The sequence below is a fragment of the Silurus meridionalis genome, chromosome 22 (genome assembly GCF_014805685.1).
Source record: "Silurus meridionalis isolate SWU-2019-XX chromosome 22, ASM1480568v1, whole genome shotgun sequence".
In the NCBI taxonomy this organism is placed as follows: domain Eukaryota; kingdom Metazoa; phylum Chordata; class Actinopteri; order Siluriformes; family Siluridae; genus Silurus; species Silurus meridionalis.
The window spans coordinates 7191340-7211925 of NC_060905.1; the positions used below are offsets into that span (position 1 = coordinate 7191340).

Consider the following 20586-nt stretch of genomic DNA (forward strand, 5'->3'; position numbering starts at 1 on the left):
AATTCTGTGGCTGTTTGATTTCATTTATTTTGCATAGGTCTTCCACCCGCTATGCAGAAGGTGATGTACAAGGGACTGCTACCCGAGGACAAAACGCTTCGCGAAATAAAAGTTACAAACGGTGCGAAAATAATGGTGGTTGGGTCAACAATAAACGACGTGCTGGCTGTAAATACACCGAAGGAAGTAATTCAACAAGAAGTCAAAGCTGAGGAAAACAAAAAAGAGCCGCTGTGCAGACAAAAGGTGGGAGTCCTTATTTACGAAATGCAAGTATATTCGTTTGATTCTTCTCTACACTCCATTCAGCAGTGCTTTAGCTGTGTGAATAAAGGGATGGATACACACGAAATGTTTGCTGTGGTTGCTTTATTAACGCTATCGCCCTAATCAATCATTTCCTGTTGTAGCAACATAGAAAAGTGTTGGACAAAGGAAAACCGGAGGATGTTATGCCAACATTAAAAGGAGTAAAGGTAATAAATGTTAAATTGTTTAATTTCTTCATGCTGTGTGTTTGATATGATTATACAGATTTATGCCACTCTCAAGTGTTAATGTCTTAAACATTACATTTGTTTATGAATCTTATAATGTGAATAGACGGTTAAGAAACCTCACACGACTCCAGTCTTCATTCATTTCTTCACTGATCTGTACAGGAGCGTTTACCAACAGTGCCTTTATCTGGAATGTACAACAAATCTGGAGGAAAAGTACGGCTCACTTTTAAACTGGAACAGGATCAGCTCTGGATTGGAACAAAGGGTAAACACTTCTTTCTTATCTGTATTATTATTAACGATCTTTGGTTTTGAATTTGATAACCTTTTTTTTTTGTATGTTTGTTTGTAGAAAGGACAGAAAAAATCCCAATGGGATCCATCAAAAATGTTGTGACTGAGCCAATAGAAGGTCATGAAGACTACCATATGATGGTATGTTTCCCTCATTCTCTATTTTGAATTCCTGCATTAATGTCCGGTTTAATCACATTTTTATAATTGAACACTTTCACCTGCACACGTGTTCATTCATGGAGTGCCCCAATCAGTGCACTAAATCATGCAGCTGCAGGCCAAGACCTTCAGTTAGGGTTCACATTAAACATTAGAATGAGGAAATGTGTGATCTTTGAACTTCAGGAACTGCTGGTCAGAGATTTTCAGACACAACAGTCTAGTTTATACAGAATGGGAAAAAAAAACGTTATGAGGGAAGGATATAAAAGTCATACAGGTGAAAATGTCTTTTTCCCTCTTTCTCTCTTTCTCTTTCTTTCTCTCTCTTTCTCTTCGGCTGAAAAACAAAACAAAACAATGGTAACTATAGCTGTCCATGTCTCATATTAAAGGAGTTACTAACAGCCCTATAGCATGATGCTTCCACCACCATGCTTCACCATGGACATGGTAAAATAGCTTCATCTAGCCACCCTCCCTCACATGCAAGTAGGGACGAGTACTTGCCAGATGTTCCTGCAGCTCCTTTAATATTGCTGTAGATCTTTTGGCAGCTTCTTTGATAAGTCTCTTATGTGTCCTTTCATCTATTTTGGATAGACATCTTGTTCTTGCCACTGGGGTGCGCCGTGTTCTTCAGTTGTTGATGGCTCTGCTGATGCATCTAAAGTTTTTGAAATTTTTTTGAAGCCTTCCCCTGATTGATACCTTTAAACTTTAAGATTATGCATATGCATTATGAGCTCTTTGTGGATAATGGTTTCTGCAGTGGGATGAAATCCAGGATAATGTAAAGATAATCTTGCAGAAACATCTGATCTTTAAGCAGTATAGTTTTAATAACTGAAGATGGGTTTTGAAAATGAGTTTCAATTGATTCATTGAATTGGTTCATTGCGAGCGCAGACACGTGAACCGTGAGAAAACCATGCGCACACTTATGCGACCAGATTATTGTAACTTTTGTTCTAGTTTTTACACTAAAACATAGTGCTCTATCATGTAAAGGTGGAAAAATATCTGCCATGCTTTATCCTAGGGGTTTCTTTTATTTTCATACAAAACCTGCTGCTGTTTGTAGAGCAACGTCATGGCTGCCTCAGAAACCTGTGCTCTGGTGCACTCTGCAGCACCTGCAGTAAAACACTTGAAAGCATCTGCTTGGGTGTTTATTGTCTTCTGAACAAAGTCGTTTCCTTTGTGGGTTTACATTTTTTTTTTTTCTTATTTTTTCTTTTTTTTGCTCTTGTTTTTTATTGAAAAGTAAAGCATTATCAGTAACACTGGAGTTCAAATGCCAGCTTTCGTCCCAAAAAGAATAACCCTGAACTTGCCTTATACATCTTTATTATCCGTTCATATGCTTGAATATAAAATCAAATGTATTCTGGGCATATGAAAATATTTAAAACAGTTTAGCAACATGAAAATCTTTATTTAGTTTTTTTGGCATGGCTCAGTTACTCCGAAAAATCCAACATTATTTATATGGTATGCTATTTGTTGCTATTTGTTATGTTTATATATTTGGAGATGAGACGGCACCAGGATGCATTATAGGATGAAGGCAGGTCTGTGGAGGCAGTGTGATGCTCTGGGCAATGTTCTGCTTGGAATCCTTGTGTCATATGCATGTGAATACTTTGAAATGTACCACCGATCTGAACATTGTTGCACACGCTTTTCATGACCGCATAGTCCATAATAGTAGCTTTTTCATTAGGATAAATGTCAGATCTCCCTGTCAGACTGTAAAAAATCTGTTTCTACATTTTGAATGACACAAATGGATTGTTTTCAGTTATTATTTCAGGATTTAGCCAAAGAGTTTTGAAAAGAAATGATTAACAGCAAGTTAAATTCAAGACTATATTTATATGTGTAAGACATTGCCAATATGAAATCTAATTTTATTTCTTAATATAGCCACTATAATTATTTGATGTTTTTGTTCACTGTCCCAGGCATTTCAGCTGGGTCCGACGGAAGCCTCTCAATACTGGGTTTACTGGGTGCCTGCACAGTACGTCGATGCAATCAAAGACACAGTCCTTGGAAAATGGCAGTATTTTTAACGTGCCTCCTGTATCGACACTGAAGAATCGGGATTTAGAGCAAAACAACAACCATAACTGGACGCTGTTTAATGAAAAGAACTTTTGATTATTTTTTTCCCCAACCATGTAAAAACTGAAGGAATTCTGGCGGACAATTTTTTCCCCCTGGGTTTTAAGTGCACTAAATGGCATAATCCTTTTTTTTTTTTTTTTTTTTTTTTCTCGTCCCTAAATCATCTCCTATTTTATAGACAACCCCAAGGATAAGCAAAGAATTGTACAGAACTTACAAATACATGTTAAAAAAAATAAAATATTATTTAAGGAAAATGATTGATGGATCAGGGAGATTTTTCTCTTGTACGGTTTGTTCCATCATTACAGTTCAATCAAACCAAAGTTCATAACTCATTGTGCTGAGGGGTTTATTTTGGTATTGTTGGTTATTTGTTTTAAAAACAAATGCTTTGCCATGTTATGGCACTACACATAATTCAGGTTGGTTTAAATAATTTGGGATATTATAAATCACCCTAAGCAACTTCAAGCACAGTGAATACTTTAAAGGGGTTGATGATGTATGGTACATGTATTGGAGGTAAATGAAAAAATGGAAACACCACAGAAAGCATATTTATTCTAGTATTTAATTTTATGCTCAAAATATAAATTTAATACGTATCCATATATCAATCCTTATACAATGCTTCTAGTATAAAAGGCTTCCACATTAAAGATAAAATGATGCGAGGATGATTCTCATTAACAGCATAATTCAGTGTTCACATTGCAAATGCATGGATAGTACTGAAGCTGCTTTATCTTAACTATAACTGTATAAGAATACAGAGAATAAGTAGAAAACCATTGATGGATGTACCACGTGCACTTTTGTTGAAAACCTCCTCTCACATAAGTGATATTTAACATCGCAGTCTGCATTACAATCATCCAAACCTTTGACTGTTACATTATAGGAGGACTTTTTAAAATTTTATTTACATGTGTAACCAAGCTGAATTTGAATTCTACACATGATATTTATACAGTCTTCAAAAAGTGCATTTATTTAAATAAAAATTTGGCTCCTTGTTAAATAAATACACACCGATTTCGCCCAAGGTGTTTCCATTGTTTTGTGAGCATCCTGTATCCTACCGCCTATGCTGTGTCCCTCTCTCAAAGCCACGATGTTAACATTTGTCCCCTTGCTTCTGTGCTTTCATGACAACCTGTGCATCCTGTGCTGCCTGGCTAGCAACCTCATATAGGATGTATTGAAGACCCCATCGTTCGACACAATTTAATGCCGTATTTTCTCATCCGGTACATCGATTCTGGTTCTTTGATTGCTTTATACATCCAGGTTACACTTGTGCAATGTCAATTATGGTGCTAACCAGTAATAAGCATTGTCTTTTATGATTTAAGTAATAAGCAGCTAAACAAAGATAATCCTCATGACAGTATTTCATTGATGACGGGAATGTACCTCGGACAGAAAGTGACCGTTTCTGTTCTAACACCACCACTGTAGGCAACTTGACAAATCGGGTGGATGAAATGCAGCCTGACTATGACTGATTATGTAAATAAAGAACACGAGATAATACAATCTTGTCTCCTGCCATCCGAAATGTATGCATATGAAATTATGGGTTTGAATAATAGCAACATGAAATAATCATACAGGTTTTGGGGTTTATTTTCGCCCATTATTATAAAGTTACGAGTCGTTTGATGACTGATGAGGTGTATAATCTGAGCCAGGCAATAAAAGACTTTTTTTATTTTTATTTTTTTTTACATACAGCTGTAGTAGTTTTCTTTTGAACAGTCATCATCTATCCTTGTATGCATAATAAACAAAACTTCCATGAATGCTCAAATGAATGTCAAATCCAAGAAGTTAAACTTTAACCCGATTTTGAAGAAATTTCAGAAATCGAAATATTTAAAAGGTAAAAACAGAGAGTGTGCATATCCATATGTATGCATTCAGAGATCCTCCAGTAGTAGTGATGTATAACTCATATATATACTACCATTATACACCAATCAATTAATTAGGACTGCAGTTTGATTAAACATCCCTGAACATTACACCTCAGTAATGATGGAACTATATTGAATGGAGATTCGGTTCCACCCAGATGAGGACAGGTTCCACTTTGAGTCTGTTTTTTTCTCAAGTTTTCTTCTTTATACCATCTCAGGGAGTGTTCCATGGCCACTATCACCACTAGCTTACTCATTGTGAATAAACTTAGAGGCACTAATATATCAATTCATATTTTATAACCTCTTTATCTCTGTAAAGCTGCATTAGGACAATGTCCATTGTTAAAAGCGCTATACAAATAAAAAGTGAATTGAAGATAAGTGAGTGAATAAGACATTGGACACAGGATTTGGAAGGTTGAGTGTAAATCCCAGCACCACCAGGCTGCCACTGCTTGGTCATTGACCAGGGCCCTTAACATTCAACTGCTCAATTGTGTAATAAAAAAGAGATAATTGTTAGTCACTCTGGATAATGGCGTTTACAAAATGTTGGGAAAGTAAACGAAGATGTGGTAGTTTGTGGACACTTTGCCATCACAAATACATGTCATTCCCTCGAACAAAGCTGAGTGCAAGCACCTGTTGAAGGTCTTTGTGTTGTCTAATAACATTTCTATTTATTAGAACTAAGAGGCACAAACACAAGCTTAAGTTTATAGGTTTAATTTACTTGTCGAGCATAATGCTGATTAGATTTACATTTCCCCAGAACACATGCACTTCACTACGATTTGCTTGTTAGGGACAGATAATTCAGTTAGAATCCTATTATTTCTTTTACAATTTTATAATAAAAATTATAAAATTGTATATTACAAAAGTGTCAAATATAATACTTCTATAAAAATAAAACAAGGATGAAAATGTGCCTGCATGTCGAAATATTTAGTTGTAGTACAGTCCTGAGTTTCTTCCCTCTCAAATCTTGTGCCTTATCTTAATTAATTAATTTATTTTAAATTGTAGGGATGTTCTCTGTGATGCTAATGTGAGAATAGATTAAGAAAATGTTTTTTTTATGGGGGGATGGAGGTGACCGTCAGCAACCAAAACTACTCCAGTGACTCTTATTTTGATTTTGGGTTCCATTTTGAGCTGTTATTTTGAAATGAAAGTTAAAATAAGGAAGTGTTTTTTTTAAGCGCGCAGGGATTGGACAGCTGTTTATGTCTCTGCTTTCTGATTGGCTAAACGTCATGCAGACAGTAGGCCCCGCGGTTTTTGTTTTCTTCCGACTGTAGTTCCGGTTGTGCACGTGCGGTGGGATGAACGTGTCGGGTTCGAATGGAGAAAAGTCGAGAAGGCCTCCAGTTAAAGTTCTGTCCAGTCAACTGAGAGAAGCCACAGGGGAAAGTGCGGGGAGCGGAAAGACGGAGCTGAGGATCCGCAGACTGGGCGGCAGCGGGTGGTTAACGGTGTCGGTGGTTTGGATGCAGGGCACCGTGGTGGAAGCTCACACCGACCAAAACTCCGTACTGCTTCTGGACGAGACGGGAAACTTCCACATCACCGGTGTTAATAACATCCCCAGAGGAAAACCCTGCCTCAGCCCCGGTTAGTAGTGACGTTCATCATTTACCTTCTCTGCAGCTGTCCTGTATCGAGAGTTCAACATATGACGTCATACCAACATGGCTGCCAACAAAACACAGAAACACCTCTTACCTCGAAATGACTTACACTCGATATATACACCAGGCAGGTGAGGTGAACAACACTGATTATCTCTTTATCATGGCACCTGTTAGTGGGTGGGATTTATTAGGAAGCAGGTGAACATTTTGTCCTCAAAGTGGTGGAAAAATAGGCGAGCATTAGGATTTGGGCGAGTTTGACAAATTGTGATGGCTGACGACTGGGGCAGAGCATCTCCAAAACTGCAGCTCTTTGGGCTGTTCCCAGTCTGCAGTGGTCAGAATCTGTCAAAAGTGGTCGAAGGAAGGAACAAAAGTCATGGGCCACTAAAGGCTCATTGATTCACATGGGGAGTGATGGACCGATCCAACAGACGAAAACATTGATCATTAACAGCATCAACTTCTTCAGCAGTTTGAGCTACAGATGACCAACACAATATTAGACAGGTGGTCATAATGTTATGCCTGATCGATGGTCATAAAGCTGTGCCTGGTTGGTGTATATATACATATTTACTATATACTATATGGCCAAGGTTTGGTACACATCTGACCCTTCCTTCTTAAAACTCTGAATGCGCACCATTATATATGTATGCACTACATCTGCAAATTCCCTTTAATGGAAGGCAAATACCGTTCAAGCAGGGTTACATTCCTGAGCACAAAGTGAGCTTTGATAAGACGTGGTGTGTCATGGTTGAAGAACTTGAGCACAAAGCCCTGATCCTAACCTCAATGAACACCTTTAGCATGAAGTGGAACAATATCTGCACTTCAGATCTCCTCATCCAGTATCAGTGTCTGATCTCACAAATAGCTGAATGATCACAAGTTTCAAAAACCACACCCCAAAATCTAGTGGAAAGCGTTCTTAAAAGAGATTTTTATAGCAGTGAAGAGAATAAAAACAGGCATGATGTGTTAACCAAGTACATGAGTCTTATGTCTACACATCATTGGTTTAGTTCTGGGTGCCAAGTGCTGACTTTTTCTTCTCAGAGAGATGCAGCATCTTTCCTGGGCTTTTTTGTTGTTGTGCTTTGGTGTTTTGTTGTCTACATTTACAAATGAACATCAGTATTCCAAATCATAGGGATGAGGAATTTAATATTGTATGGAACATGGTAGCTTGGTGGTTTTAGACTTGAGCAAGGCCCTTAACTACACAGCTGCTCAGTTGTATCTTCTTCTTTCGGCTTCTCCCATTAGGGGTCGCCACAGCAGATCATCCTTCTCCCTACCCCCCGTCCTCTACATCTGCCTCTTTCAAACCAACTACCTGCATGTCTTCCCTCACCACATCCATAAACCTCCTCCTTGGACTTCCTTTATTCCTCCTTCCTGGTGGCTCCATCCTCAGCATTCTCCTACAGATATATATACCATGTCCCTCCTCTGCACATGTCCAAACCATCTTAATCTCGCCTCCCTCACCTTGTCTCCAAAATATCCAACATGCGCGGTCCCTCTAATAAACTAATTTCTAATCCTGTCCATCCTCGTCACTCCCAACGAAAACCTCAACACCTTTAGCTCTGCTACCTCCAGCTCCACCTCCTGTCTCTTATTTAAAGCTGCTCAGTTGTATGAATGAGATAAATGTAAGTCGTTCTGGATAGGAGCATTAAATAGTTACACGTGATGAACTACAAAGAGCACACTCTAGCACAACATCAATGCACTTCAAAACAATACAAAATAAAAAAATATATTTATTAAAAGCTTCTTTTCACTTTTTTTCATTATCATGGGCTGTATATTAACTTATTGGGAGAAAACTAGTAGTTCTGTGTGAAATCAGACATTGAGCATCCTCTATATAACTACAATAGCACAATCCTCGTTTCATAACACCCCTGTGAAGATTCGACTGCGAGACTGGTATTGGAATGAGACTCCTCCTATCAAAGAATCGAAACTTCGGCTATTCGTGGTCACCCCTAATTCTCATAGTTTGTACGTTATTACGTTTATTACAGTTATTCGCAGTGTAATCCAGGTCCAAATGTTCTGTTCTTGGAATAAACTAAACCCAATATGACCTTGTTTCAATTTGGAATCATTTGGAAATTTCTCATCACATTACACGTTAAGCAGGAATATATCAGTATAAAGAATGCACACAGGTCATTTTTGTAACCTTGGAATTTATAGCATTTATATTGTTATTTAGAACAAGAAAAGCAGGACGACTGTAGTACTACTATGTGCTCACATCTTTTATATCCCATCCTCCCCCAGGGAAGTACGTGATGGTTATGGGCATCATTCAGTCTCATAGTCCAGAGCCGGTGCTTCGTGCGGTGAAGATGGCGGATCTTTCGGATAACGCAGCCATGCACAGGAAAATGTGGAAATATGAAGTTGAAGACCTCCAACACACCTTGTCGTAATAAACGTTATATTTGATAGCACTTTATAACACTATGCTGCAACTGTATGTTTTAGATTTCTAAAGAAAAACCCAGAGTTCGTGTCTTTTTTTTTGTTTGTTTTTTTAATAAATTGTTTATTAATTTTGTGTGCCCTTTATATTAGAAGTACTTACATATAACTTTCAATAAACATAGTGAAGCATTGTGACAAAACACTGTTATAAGAATAAAGTGAAAAAAAAAGAGGCAAAACATGTTATTGTTAATTAAACTATTAAAGGCACTTGCAGTTTTATTCATTATTTGTCGTGGAGAAGGTTTATGAGTAAAGATATGGCAAGAGGGGGATTTTAAGTGTGCAGTTATAAAAACCAAGGGACACAAATGTAAAAATGTAAGTAACTTTTAACTGAAGAACATCTTCGGTGAATAAAACATTACCTAGTGACAAATGTCATTTGTTTTTAAACAAGTAATAACTAACAATATTGTGGTTTATAACATTATCGTATAGAGGCACCGTGCAAAGAAAGTGGACGAATAATAAGTTGGATATTATTATATTGGATGGTAGAAATGAGTAAAGAGTTAATTATACTTTTGCAGTAATAAGAAATGCAGGAATTCAAAGAATACAAAAACAGAGAGTGGATTTGTGCTCAGTTCCTGTTTCTACATTAGAGCCGTTTGAACGAACCGATAGGATTGTTGCAATTGGGGCAAAAGTGCGTCACGTCCTTCAGGCCGTCCACGCAGAAGGGGATCAGGCAACACCCATACATACAGCTAGAATTATAGACACAAAGAGCACAGGAACATCAGACTCAACATCCTGAGCAAAACACATGCCATGTGCCTGAATAAGCATCTTCATTTACAGGTGAAAGTCTTACCCAATAATGCACAGGCCTGCACACACCAGCCAGGCCATGGTGCCTGAAGTGTGTTCCATGCGAGTTATCACAGTCTGAGAGCACATGGGGCAACATGTCTGCACTGGAACATCTCCAAACGCAGTCGGCTGCACGTACACCGTCTGCACGGAAACTAACCAACAAGGCCAGCATCAGAACCAGAATCATCACATACATCGTCACTGATCAGGCTGTTCTTATTAAGATGCTTAACAGATTCCAGTACAAATAGGCACAAGCAGATTTTAATTTCTGGTTCAGCAAAGCAACAAGAGGTTGAGCAAAAGAAGACAGAGAGCAGGACAAAGAGGGAGTAGAATGGGACAGAGCGAGAGACAGAGTGAAGCAGTACAATGAGAATGAGACACAAAGAGGCAGTACAATGAGAGAGAGTGAGAAACAAAGAGAAAGACAAAAATGGCAGAGAGAATGGGAGACAGAGGCAGTACAATGAGAGTGACAGACGGAGAGAGATAAAGAGGTGGTAAAATTAGAGAGTGAGAAAAAGAGACACTACAATAAGAAAGTGAGAGACAGAGAGCGAGACAAAGAGACATTATACACAATGAGATAGAGAGAGAGACAATACAATGAGAGAAAGTGAGGGGTTTTGTTGTTATTATTATTATTGACTACACTATATGGCCAATTTTACAGAAGTTGTGCCTCATAACCAAAATAACATGGATATAAATGATCTTTGAAAATCAGCTAAAAAAAAAAACCATCACAGGAAGTTGTGCTTGTGTGTGTGTGTGTGCTGTGAGAAAGACATCTGAACCACGTCAGTGTTCCTCTGCACTGCAATTCGATAAACCACAACCCGAAGAGATTAATTTCTCTGGATCGAAACTTAACAAGCAGAAATAACTGATGAAAATTTTGCACATTCTGGTTACGCTCATTAATAATCAAGATCACAGATTATTAAAAAGAACTTCTCTTATTGACATTTTTACTTTAAAATAGCAAACATACAAAGAAGTCTTAAGATTCAGGACCTGAATTAAACAAACCAAAGCTCTATTCAGGTGTGATTCAAATTACATGTTGCTCTGGGCTAATGTTACAGGAGCTCCTCTGTGATTTCTTCACCTGCCTGGATCAGCCATATCGGAGTTTATTTCCATAAACCTCCAGGCTGAATTATCGAATTGTTTCCACCAAACTCAGCTTCCTTGATTGTTTCAGTCCCATTCATCCAGATACCTGACCCTCCACTTCACAAAAATAAGAGTCGCATCTTGGTGCATATTTGATCACATGACCACACAATGCAAATATTTACATACGTCGAATATACAACCCACTAGAAACGCCCTCTTGTGGTCATTTGATATTGCAGTATGGATGCGTTATAAACGAGACAACAAAAATGGATATGCTACATCCTTCTGATAAACAACTCACATCAGAATAAAGCTTGCACTCGTTTTGGTACAACGACTAATAAATCTAAATTGTGTTACTTTATGGTGCGTGCGGTACACTGTATACGCACGATGTGACAAAAAAGTGCTGTTATCAATTCACAAACACACAAAAGTCAATCAGTTTTAGAGACCAAAGAGCGAATCCATCAATCTTTAAATACACTTTGTGTACATATAGTTGTAACGGCAATGTAGAAATTTTACAAAGGATTTTGTCATATCCTGTGTAATAAGATGCTCATGAACACGTGCCACACCATCCGCACACAAAACCACACCTGCTCTTTCTGCACTCAGATTTCACTGTTTCGAAAACTACAGATAAAAATATTCATTGCTTTTGAGGGTCAGAGAGACAAAGAACTAAACTTATACGCTTCAATGTAACCTGAAAATATAAAAAGGTGAACAAAGGCACACAACATTGTTTTGTGTCTGAGTAATTTACATATAAAACATGCCTGTAACCACACAACCAGTTTCTCCACTCTATCAATCACTGAACTATTTCTGTTTTCAGTTTTCTCAGCAACAGATGCTCACACAGATTAAAAAATACGGCTCAAGGCAACAAATGAGAGGATCTGTTGTTCAGTAACTCAGGTGTCATTTTTTTATAGAATTGCAGTTAATTGCAGAAGTGTACTTTCAGCTAGAACCCACAAAGTACAGCGTGGTACACATATACAGATATTTACAAATTAGATCTCCATGTGATCTTACGATTTTAACATCCTATTTATGTGTAGGGTTTTTTACAAACCAAGTCCCAGGTCTACAACCGTCTTTCTTCTTTTTCTCTTTTAAAATCTTCAGTTTATAATCTTATCAACGTTGACATACGTACTGACACACCTGCAAATTACAACCGAGTTATAAAGAGTATGTGAGTGGGTGAGTGAATGACGTAGGTAATGGCCTGAGTAGGAATAAAGTTGAGTAAGGTGTCAAGTGAGTGAATGAGGGAAAGAATAAATGAGTGAGTGAGTGTTTGAATTAGTAAGTGTGTGAATGAGTGAATTAGTAAGTAGGTGTGTGAATTAGTGAGTAAATCAGTGAGTGGCTGAGTGAAGTAGTAAATGGGTGAATTAGTGAGTGACTCAGTGAGTGAGTGAGTGGGTGAATTAGTGACTGGGTGAGTGAATTTTTGAGTGGATGAGTGAATCTGTGAGTGAATTAGTGAGTGAATCAGTAAGTGGGTGGGTAAATCAGTGAGTGAATTAATGAGTGGGTGAGTGTGTGGGTGAGTGAATCAGTAAGTGAATCAGTGAATGGGTGGGTGAATAAGTGAGTGAATTAATGAGTGGGTGATTGAATCAGTGAGTGAATCAGTGAGTGGGTGAGTGAATCAGTGAGTGCATTATTGAGTGGGTGAGTGAATCAGTAAGTGTGTGTGTGTGAATTAGTGAGTGAATTAGTGAGTAAATTAGTGAGTGGGTGGGTGAGTGAGTTAATGAGTGGGTGTGTGAATTAGTGAGTGAATTATTGAGTGGGCGAGTGAATGAGTGTTGAGTGAATCAGTGAGTGGGTGTGTGAATTAGTGAGTGAATTAGTGAGTGGGTGTGTGAATCAGTGAGTGAATCAGTGTGTGAATCAGTGTGTGAATCAGTGAGTGAATTAGTGAGTGAATCAGTGAGTGAATTAGTGAGTGAATCAGTGAGTGGGTGAGTGAATCAGTGAGTGAATTAGTGAGTGAATCAGTAAATGGGGGAGTGAATCAGTGAGTGAGTGGGTGAGTGAATTAATAAGTGACTAAGTGAGTGACTCAGTGAGTGACTCAGTGAGTGAATCTGTAAGTGAATCAGTGAGTGAATTAATGAGTGAATCAGTAAGTGAATCAGTGAATGAATCAATGAGTGAGTCTCTTTACCCAAGGGTTGAACAGTGGGTACAGGTTGAGGGCTCGGGTACATTTGTGCATAAGCTTGTGGGGGATAAGGCGATGCAGCTTTCTCCATCGGAGGTTGCGGGGGAGGAGAAAGCGCAGTGCCTTGTGGGTAAATGCCTTGTGGGTAAATGCCTCCTGAGCCCGTAGCTTCATCATAAGACGGAGGCGGAGGGGCGAAGCCGAGCGGAACAGAGGACTCCATCGGAGGAGCGCTGGCCATCGGGACAGTCTGGACACACACACACACACACACACACACACACACACAAAGAGAAATAGAGGGAGAGACTGACATGTGCTGTCTTACACATGGACCATAATAATCATTATTTTCAGTGTTTTTCGTCGCAGACGCCTGAAGTCGACATCACAGCACTTCATCACGAGTCAAATCGATACTGAACTCAATCCGATACATGCATATATCCGAACGTCATTATTCATATATAAACCGCGATACTTACATTTCGTGTTTAAAAATCGCAGGACGGATGTGAGATTATAATGAACAGCAACTTAATGAGACATGACTTCCGAGGCTTTCGCTGTTTACTGAAGTTCCGCGTTTGGTCACGTGGTTTACCAGCAATGACTCTTAAGCCCCGCCTACAAAACGCAACTCTGCCTGCAAGCTGTACATCAGTGCTGGAAGAAGTACATAAAGCATGTATTTGAGAAAAAGTAGAGACACACGAGGTCAAATATGACTCCAGTAAAAGTGCTCCCTTTAAACTTTCACATGAGTAAAAGTACAACAGTATTCACCTTAAAATGTACTTAAGTATCCAGGTACTCTGATTTATTCTGAATATAATTTATAAAACTTATAATTTAATCACAAGACTATTTGCTTACTCAACTCAGATTATACAATAAACTACAAGTCCTGCTCTCTAACGCAAGAAAATGTGGTTAAAAGGGTGGCAGGCTGAAGGCAGACATGTGTGGCCTTCTTTGGTACTGAAGGGAAAAGAGACGAAACAGGAAACTGTTTTGATAAAGCAGCAGGAAACCAGAAGTTGAAAAGGAGATTCTGGAAGACCACACAAATAAAGTTAGAGTTGCTTGAAAAGGCTTAAACAGGAGAAACAGCAAAGAGAAATGCAGAAAGAATCCAGGTATCACCTGAATACAGGTCCATGTACCTTCTGGTCATTAAATCTTTATTTTAGAAAGAGAATCATAAAAATCTACATTTATTTCATTTTAATACTCCAGAACCAAACTACAGAAAAACAACTAATTTTCCTGTTTCTTTGTGGATGCATGGAAGATAAAATCCAATGGTAATAATCTAAAACAAAACAAAAAAATGCATGATTTTTTATGTGTAATTGCAGAACTGCAGAAGCAATCCACACGTTTCCTATGCCCCATGAGGTTTTGTGCAAGCTATGGTCAAGTCAAGTCAAGAAGCTTTTATTGTAATTTTAACCATATATAGCTGACGCAGTACACAGTGAAATGAAACAACGTTCCTCCAGAACCCTGATGCTACATAAAACAACATAGAGCTACATTACATAAAACACAGGGCTAAGGACTAACACTTTATGTGTCCCCGCCACATAAAGTGCATTGTGAAAGACAAAGACAACACAAGACAGTGCAAGACAATACAGGACAGTGCAAAGACAACACAAGACAGTGCAAGACAATACAGGACAGTGCAAAGACAACACAAGACAGTGCAAGACAATACATGACAGTGCAAGACAATACAAGACAGTGCAAGACAATACAGGACAGTGCAAAGACAACACAAGACAGTGCAAGACAATTCAGGACAGTGCAAATACAAAACAAGACAGTGCAAGACAATACAGGACAGTGCAAATACAAAACAAGACAGTGCAAGACAATACAGGATAGTGCAAAGACAACACAAAACAGTGCAAGACAAATACACAAAACACAAAATAGCACTGGCAGTAAACCTGCTGTATATTGCACACTGCGGTGTGTAAAAGAGTAAAGTGAACATTGTACAAAAATGTAAACAAAATGTGCAAAAGAGCAATAGCAGGGTGAACCTTCACGTACGACGTAAACAATCATTCGCTGCAGTGTCACTACTCATTCATTGGTTTATAGCAAGATGTGGAATCACACGCCGACATAACTTATAAAGAACAACATCAGCATACTCGTCCCTTTGTTAATAAAGGAATAACTTTTTTTTAAAACGCATAACACACAGTAGCCTTTTTAGCTATGTTATTGATTCAGTTGCTTGTGACGGTAAAGCAATAAGTAATATGAAAAGCTCAGCGGCTTATCGATACCGTCACAATAATAAAGTCGGCTGTGTGCTGTTCAATGATGTGGGAAAGGATTTTGTGTAATTAAAATCTGATGTAGAGCAGAGTCAAAGCCTGTTCTCTGTAAACGTCAGGCGTCATAGAGACAGCAGGCTGCTCATGTAGTCACACAGCTGCAAGACTATAGATGGGCAGTAAATTAGGTTAAAAAATATGATGATGATGATAAGGAGAGCCCACTAATAAATAAAGTGTGTTTAATGACTAACATATAAAATTATAATTTAATACACTGTGCATTGTGTAAATATGTTTTTACATTGTACTTATATGTACCTGCATGTAATTACATCTAAAATGTACTCTGCTAACCCTAACCCCTTAAACCTACCCATACCATAAAACCTGTGCCAGCCTTACCGTACTACACCTCAGTGACATCAAGTGTATTGCAAAACATGAACACAATTAGTAAGTTAAATCATTATATCTAACATGGTCATTTTTATTATTATTATTTTAAACATATGCACATAGTCGTTAGACACCTAATATGAAGTAAGCTCGATGATGATAATAATTGTATTATAATATTAGTATTAGGCTAATAATAAAAGCATTTAGAGCGCTAACTAATTTACACCTAAAAGCTACAATAAAAAGACAATACTGATACTATACCGTTCTAGGTTCTAAGTAAGCTCAAATGAAATAGATTTTGTCAGAATAATGTGGCTGCTCAAATTGCTGTTAAACCATTCTGAAGAGGTAGCACATGGAGGTAGTCTTCATGGAGCTCGACTCAGGTACAGCTGGAACAGGTTTGCACCTCTTAGTCTCAGTGAAAGGAAACCGTAATTTTGCAGTTTTAGACCATTGTTTGCTTCCAATTTGGGGGAAACCACACTGATGTAATGTCCAGGTGTCCACATACTTTTGCATTTTTTATTTAGCTCAATTCAGTTTTATTCGCATAGCCCTTTTTACTTTGTCTTAAACCACAGATAAAGATGTTATAATGTTGTATAAAAGAATGTATACTGCCTATAAGTTTATCCCCAATGAGCGAGCCAGTGGTGACACTCGTACCCACTTCGCATATCCATGTCTTCACTACCACTCACATCACTTCATTACCATAAACTGTTTACATGCCGTTTTTGCACATCTTTCTGGATTGCTGCTATTGTCTCTTTTGCACATTTTGTTTACATTTTTGCTACTGTTCACTTTGTCTCTTTACAACAGATTTACTGGTTAAACTATTTTGTGTTTTGTGTATTTGTCTTGCACTGTCTTGTGTTGTCTTTGCACTGTCCTATATTGTCTTGCACTGTCTTGTGTTGTCTTTGCACTGTCCTGTTTTGTCTTTGCACTGTCTTGTGTTGTCTTTGCACTATCCTGTATTCTCTTGCACTGTCTTGTGTTGTCTTTGCACTGTCCTGTATTGTCTTGCACTGTCTTGTGTTGTCTTTGCACTATCCTGTATTGTCTTGCACTGTCTTGTGTTGTCTTTGCACTATCCTGTATTGTCTTGCACTGTCTTGTGTTGTCTTTGCAACGTTTGCACCAGGTTGCACACATGCAATTTATGTGGCGAGGACACTTACTAGTCTTTAGCCCTGTGTTTTCTGTTCTGTGATTGTTGTTGTATGCAGCATCAGGGTTCTGGAGGAACGTTGTTTAATTTCACTGTGTACTGCGTCAGCTATATATAGTTGAAATGACAATAAAAGCTTCTTGACTTGACAAGAAATCTCCCTAAGATGGCATTAGAAAAAACCTAGAGAAAAATCCTCATATGGGTGTCAAGGAATATCCTTTCATTATAACTCCATCATTGTTCAGGTGTGCAGTGATCAGAGAACAGTTCATGCAACCTGCATTCCTGAGCCATTGTAAGAGACTGTTCATATTGATTACATATCCAAATCTATTCTCAAAAGTTCATGAGTTGCACAGTAACTTCATGGCTATTTAGGTTGTTGATTTGGAACCACCTCCATCTGCTCCGAATGACCTTACTTTGAAGAGGAAACATCATGTAGCTACATTTTATTCACGTGTATTGCAAAACCTTCACCCACGTGCAGTTTCTTCTGCTGTTGGTGTAAAAAGCTTCCAGGTGTTGATTTGCTGGGTGCAGATTTGCAGCTGTGATGTCATTTCCTGTCAAGTGACAGCTCTCTCTTACACACTTCCTGTTCGTTTTTGTTGGTGGTTGGGGGGGGCAAATGTATTTATTGTGACGCTGTCGGGTTTTTCCACAATGCGGTTTGCTCTATGATAACACTCGACTGGAAGTTTGGGATCATGACTCGTCCCAGCATCAGCACGCGCAAGTTTCCATGAGGCTTGATGGTGAGTGAAAGCTTCAGCATGAAACGACGTGTAAAGTCATGCATTGCTATTAAGGGACGTGTATGCAGCAGTTGCATGTGTAAGTGTCTCGGGTAGTTTCCGTTCTGCTTTCCTACAACATGTTGGACTTTCCAGTGCTTTTTTTTTCTTTGCGTGTGCACACGAACCAACATCTGTGCTGAGGATGCTCGGATCTTCTCATTGCTTGGAGCATCGTTTCCCATAACGCCTACATTCACAACATTGTGCTCAGAAAAGAGACAGTTGTTGCAGTAAGCAATTATGTCTTTGTGATTGCTTTTAAGGTTTTAAATTAGGGTCCATGCATGTTTTTGTGCTCCGTTTGACTACAGGTTCTAACTAATAATTTCGAATTAGAAACAACAACACAAAACACGCCCACTGAACGAGTTCAGTTTGTGACGTCAAACCAATATGGCCGCTCCAAGTATCAGCAGTCAAAGTATCCACAATTCAGTTTAATGAATTGTGCAGATTTAGCTTTATTTGTATAACGCTTTCAAAAATGGATGTCTCAAAGCAGCTTTACAGATATCAAGAGGTTATGAAGTTGGAATGTATAAGTTTGCTCCTTATAAGTTTATCCCTAATGTATGAGCCAGTGGCAATTGTGGCAAGGCAAAACTCCTCGAGATGTTATCAAGAGGAAACATTGAGAGGAACCAGACTCAAAAGGGGACCCATCTTCATCTGCGTTGGAACGAATGTTCCTTCATTATAATTCAATCATTGTTTAAGTGTGTTCACTGTTCTGTGAGGTGTTCATGCAAACTGCAGTCTTGTAGTAGACTGTTAATATTCGATTGTCCTGCACAGAGCCATGACCGATCACTGACTGAAACTTAGACCTACTTGCCTACCGTTAGTGCTTAATCTCAGTAATACTCATGTAGCTGAATGAACACATCCACAAATCCCCAAAGCCACACTCCAAAATCGAGTGGATTATTATAGCAGATGAGAATAAATCTGATGGTCTTGTGATCAAGTGTCCACAAACATCTGGCAATAGAGTGCAGTACTTTTCTGTTAAATTTGTTATATATTACTTTATTGTGTATATCAGCTTTCTAAATCTTTAACAAACCATATTAGGTTGTTTCAAGCAGGAAAATGTACATCACTCACAGCTGATTTGTTGGTAACAAATGATGACCATTGAGGCAATTCCATGTTAATAAAGGTATAGGATTTTCTGAATTCTGTGGAATAATGTGGAAGAAATTGCATGTCATAATGCTGTAAATCATGTACAAATTTATGTAAAAAAAATACCTATTAAACCTCAATATACATGCCCATATTCAGTCTGTAATTTTGCCTTACTTTTTTGAAAATCAGATTCTTTAAGACTACCAAGACCACACTCCACCGGACCAGCATCTTTAAAGATCATTTAAGTCCGAAACCTCTACGCAGAAAATGCCGATAACGGACCACAGCCCCACCACCGGCATTGCGACAATCATAGTGATCCTGATTGCTATTGCCGCTCTGGGAGCACTGATCTTAGGCTGCTGGTGCTACTTGCGACTGCAACGCTTGACTCAGTCTGAAGATGAGGAGAGCATCGTCGGTGAAGGAGAAACCAAAGAGCCTTTCCTCCTGGTGCAGTACTCGGCCCGTGTTCCTCGGGCGGATCATAAGAGCAAACTTGCTCCTACCTGCACTGAGAGCCACAGCTAATTAATCTCCAACGTGATCCAGGAGAGAGCAAATTTCTTCGTTCTGTATTGGCAAAACATATAGCACTTATGTTAACGGTTGTAACGAGAAATGGTTTCGGGCCTGAATCAGAACAAGGCTATTGCATGTATTTGTCCAGCTGCTTTTAAAGTCTTCTTAGTCTGAATGTCTTTTTTTGCACTTTGTGGTTATTCAGTAGAACCCTGTTATAATGTGAAACTTTATTTTTTATGTACAACTAGCTGACATTTATTTATCTGCTACATTATGTCTTTGGGTACACACTTTTTTTCATTTTTCCAGTTTTAGAAGAAATCTAGTTTTAGCCAGAGCTGGCTCTGGTGTAGTCACTATGTGCAATGATGGCACATTTTCGATGGAAATTGATTGTATATTAAATCAACAATCCATTATTGATTACATATTTAGGTTTCGAGATGTTATTCCAGCTGGAAAGCTCCAAGTGCAATCTGCAGGCTAGGTGTTTTTTTTTTTTTTTGCATGGAAACTAGATTTGTATTTCATTTCTACAGATCATGTGATTTGACACTCAATGCTGTTGTAACTCTGACCTGCTAAGAAGCCATCATGAATGAAAGCCAGTGACTGGGTCTTATTGTGTGGAGATACAACATAAGGATCCTCGAGGTGATTGTTATGGTGGCTGAGCACGTTTCTGTATGGAAATAGATAAGGTCATCTGAAGGATATCATTTTTTATTCATGTCATTTACATTTGTCATGTGAAAATGACAAGCATTAATTTGTCTGAAGTCATAAATTTATCCAATTTCCTGTATGATTGAATAAAGTGTGATTTTTGATCATGATGTATTTTTATTTTCAGGGATCTGCTCATGTTCAGATTTTACTTGATTGTTTAAAAATCCTGATAGAAACACATCCAGGACACACTATGATTAG

The 20586-nt window shown here is 38.4% G+C and overlaps 4 protein-coding genes across 7 annotated transcripts in view; 3 read left to right on the forward strand and 1 right to left on the reverse strand.

Annotated features, from left to right (window-relative positions):
• The window catches only part of ubfd1 (ubiquitin family domain containing 1), a 5653-nt gene extending 2301 nt beyond the window's left edge, over positions 1-3352 (forward strand). For both annotated transcript variants that reach the window (XM_046834956.1, XM_046834957.1), the window contains exons 3-7: positions 38-246; positions 411-476; positions 663-768; positions 856-938; positions 2927-3352. In XM_046834956.1, coding sequence (XP_046690912.1) covers positions 38-246; positions 411-476; positions 663-768; positions 856-938; positions 2927-3037 — 575 coding nt within the window. In that variant the 3' untranslated portion in view covers positions 3038-3352. The remainder of the gene's footprint in view (positions 1-37; positions 247-410; positions 477-662; positions 769-855; positions 939-2926) is intronic.
• A 2744-nt stretch (positions 3353-6096) lies between these two features.
• On the forward strand, positions 6097-9397 carry rmi2 (RecQ mediated genome instability 2). Its single transcript, XM_046834442.1, has 2 exons — positions 6097-6637; positions 8965-9397. The coding sequence occupies exons 1-2, from the start codon at positions 6349-6351 to the stop codon at positions 9114-9116; spliced, it is 441 nt and encodes a 146-aa protein (XP_046690398.1). The 5' UTR covers positions 6097-6348; the 3' UTR covers positions 9117-9397.
• On the reverse strand, positions 9224-13957 carry litaf (lipopolysaccharide-induced TNF factor). The gene is made up of 4 exons (XM_046834440.1): positions 13798-13957; positions 13316-13562; positions 9992-10145; positions 9224-9884 (listed from the first exon to the last, which is right to left on the reverse strand). Exons 2-4 carry the CDS (start codon positions 13551-13553, stop codon positions 9776-9778), a joined length of 501 nt encoding a protein of 166 aa, XP_046690396.1. The 5' UTR covers positions 13554-13562; positions 13798-13957; the 3' UTR covers positions 9224-9775.
• Positions 13958-17727: 3770 nt separating this feature from the next.
• snn (stannin) lies at positions 17728-20489 on the forward strand. 3 transcript variants are annotated; one of them, XM_046834444.1, is made up of 3 exons: positions 17730-17955; positions 19072-19159; positions 19318-20489. In XM_046834444.1, exon 3 carries the CDS (start codon positions 19399-19401, stop codon positions 19660-19662), a length of 264 nt encoding a protein of 87 aa, XP_046690400.1. In that variant the 5' UTR covers positions 17730-17955; positions 19072-19159; positions 19318-19398; the 3' UTR covers positions 19663-20489. The 3 variants fall into 3 exon arrangements, with proteins under 3 accessions (XP_046690401.1, XP_046690400.1, XP_046690399.1); XM_046834445.1 differs by lacking the exon at positions 19072-19159 and having other exon boundaries at positions 17728-18034; XM_046834443.1 differs by lacking the exon at positions 19072-19159 and having other exon boundaries at positions 17738-17955.
• The last annotated feature ends 97 nt before the right edge of the window (positions 20490-20586 follow it).

Excerpts from the sequence above, each read along its gene's own strand:
- rmi2 (XM_046834442.1), top strand. The coding sequence starts at position 6,349 with ATGAACGTGTCGGGTTCGAATGGAGAAAAGTCGAGAAGGCCTCCAGTT. Across the intron at positions 6,638-8,964 it reads AAAACCCTGCCTCAGCCCCG|GGAAGTACGTGATGGTTATG; the intron begins GTTAGTAGTGAC and ends ATCCTCCCCCAG.
- litaf (XM_046834440.1), bottom strand. The coding sequence starts at position 13,553 with ATGGCCAGCGCTCCTCCGATGGAGTCCTCTGTTCCGCTCGGCTTCGCC. Across the intron at positions 10,146-13,315 it reads ACCCACTGTTCAACCCTTGG|TTTCCGTGCAGACGGTGTAC; the intron begins GTAAAGAGACTC and ends CTTGTTGGTTAG. Across the intron at positions 9,885-9,991 it reads GCAGGCCTGTGCATTATTGG|CTGTATGTATGGGTGTTGCC; the intron begins GTAAGACTTTCA and ends CTATAATTCTAG.
- snn (XM_046834445.1), top strand. The coding sequence starts at position 19,399 with ATGCCGATAACGGACCACAGCCCCACCACCGGCATTGCGACAATCATA.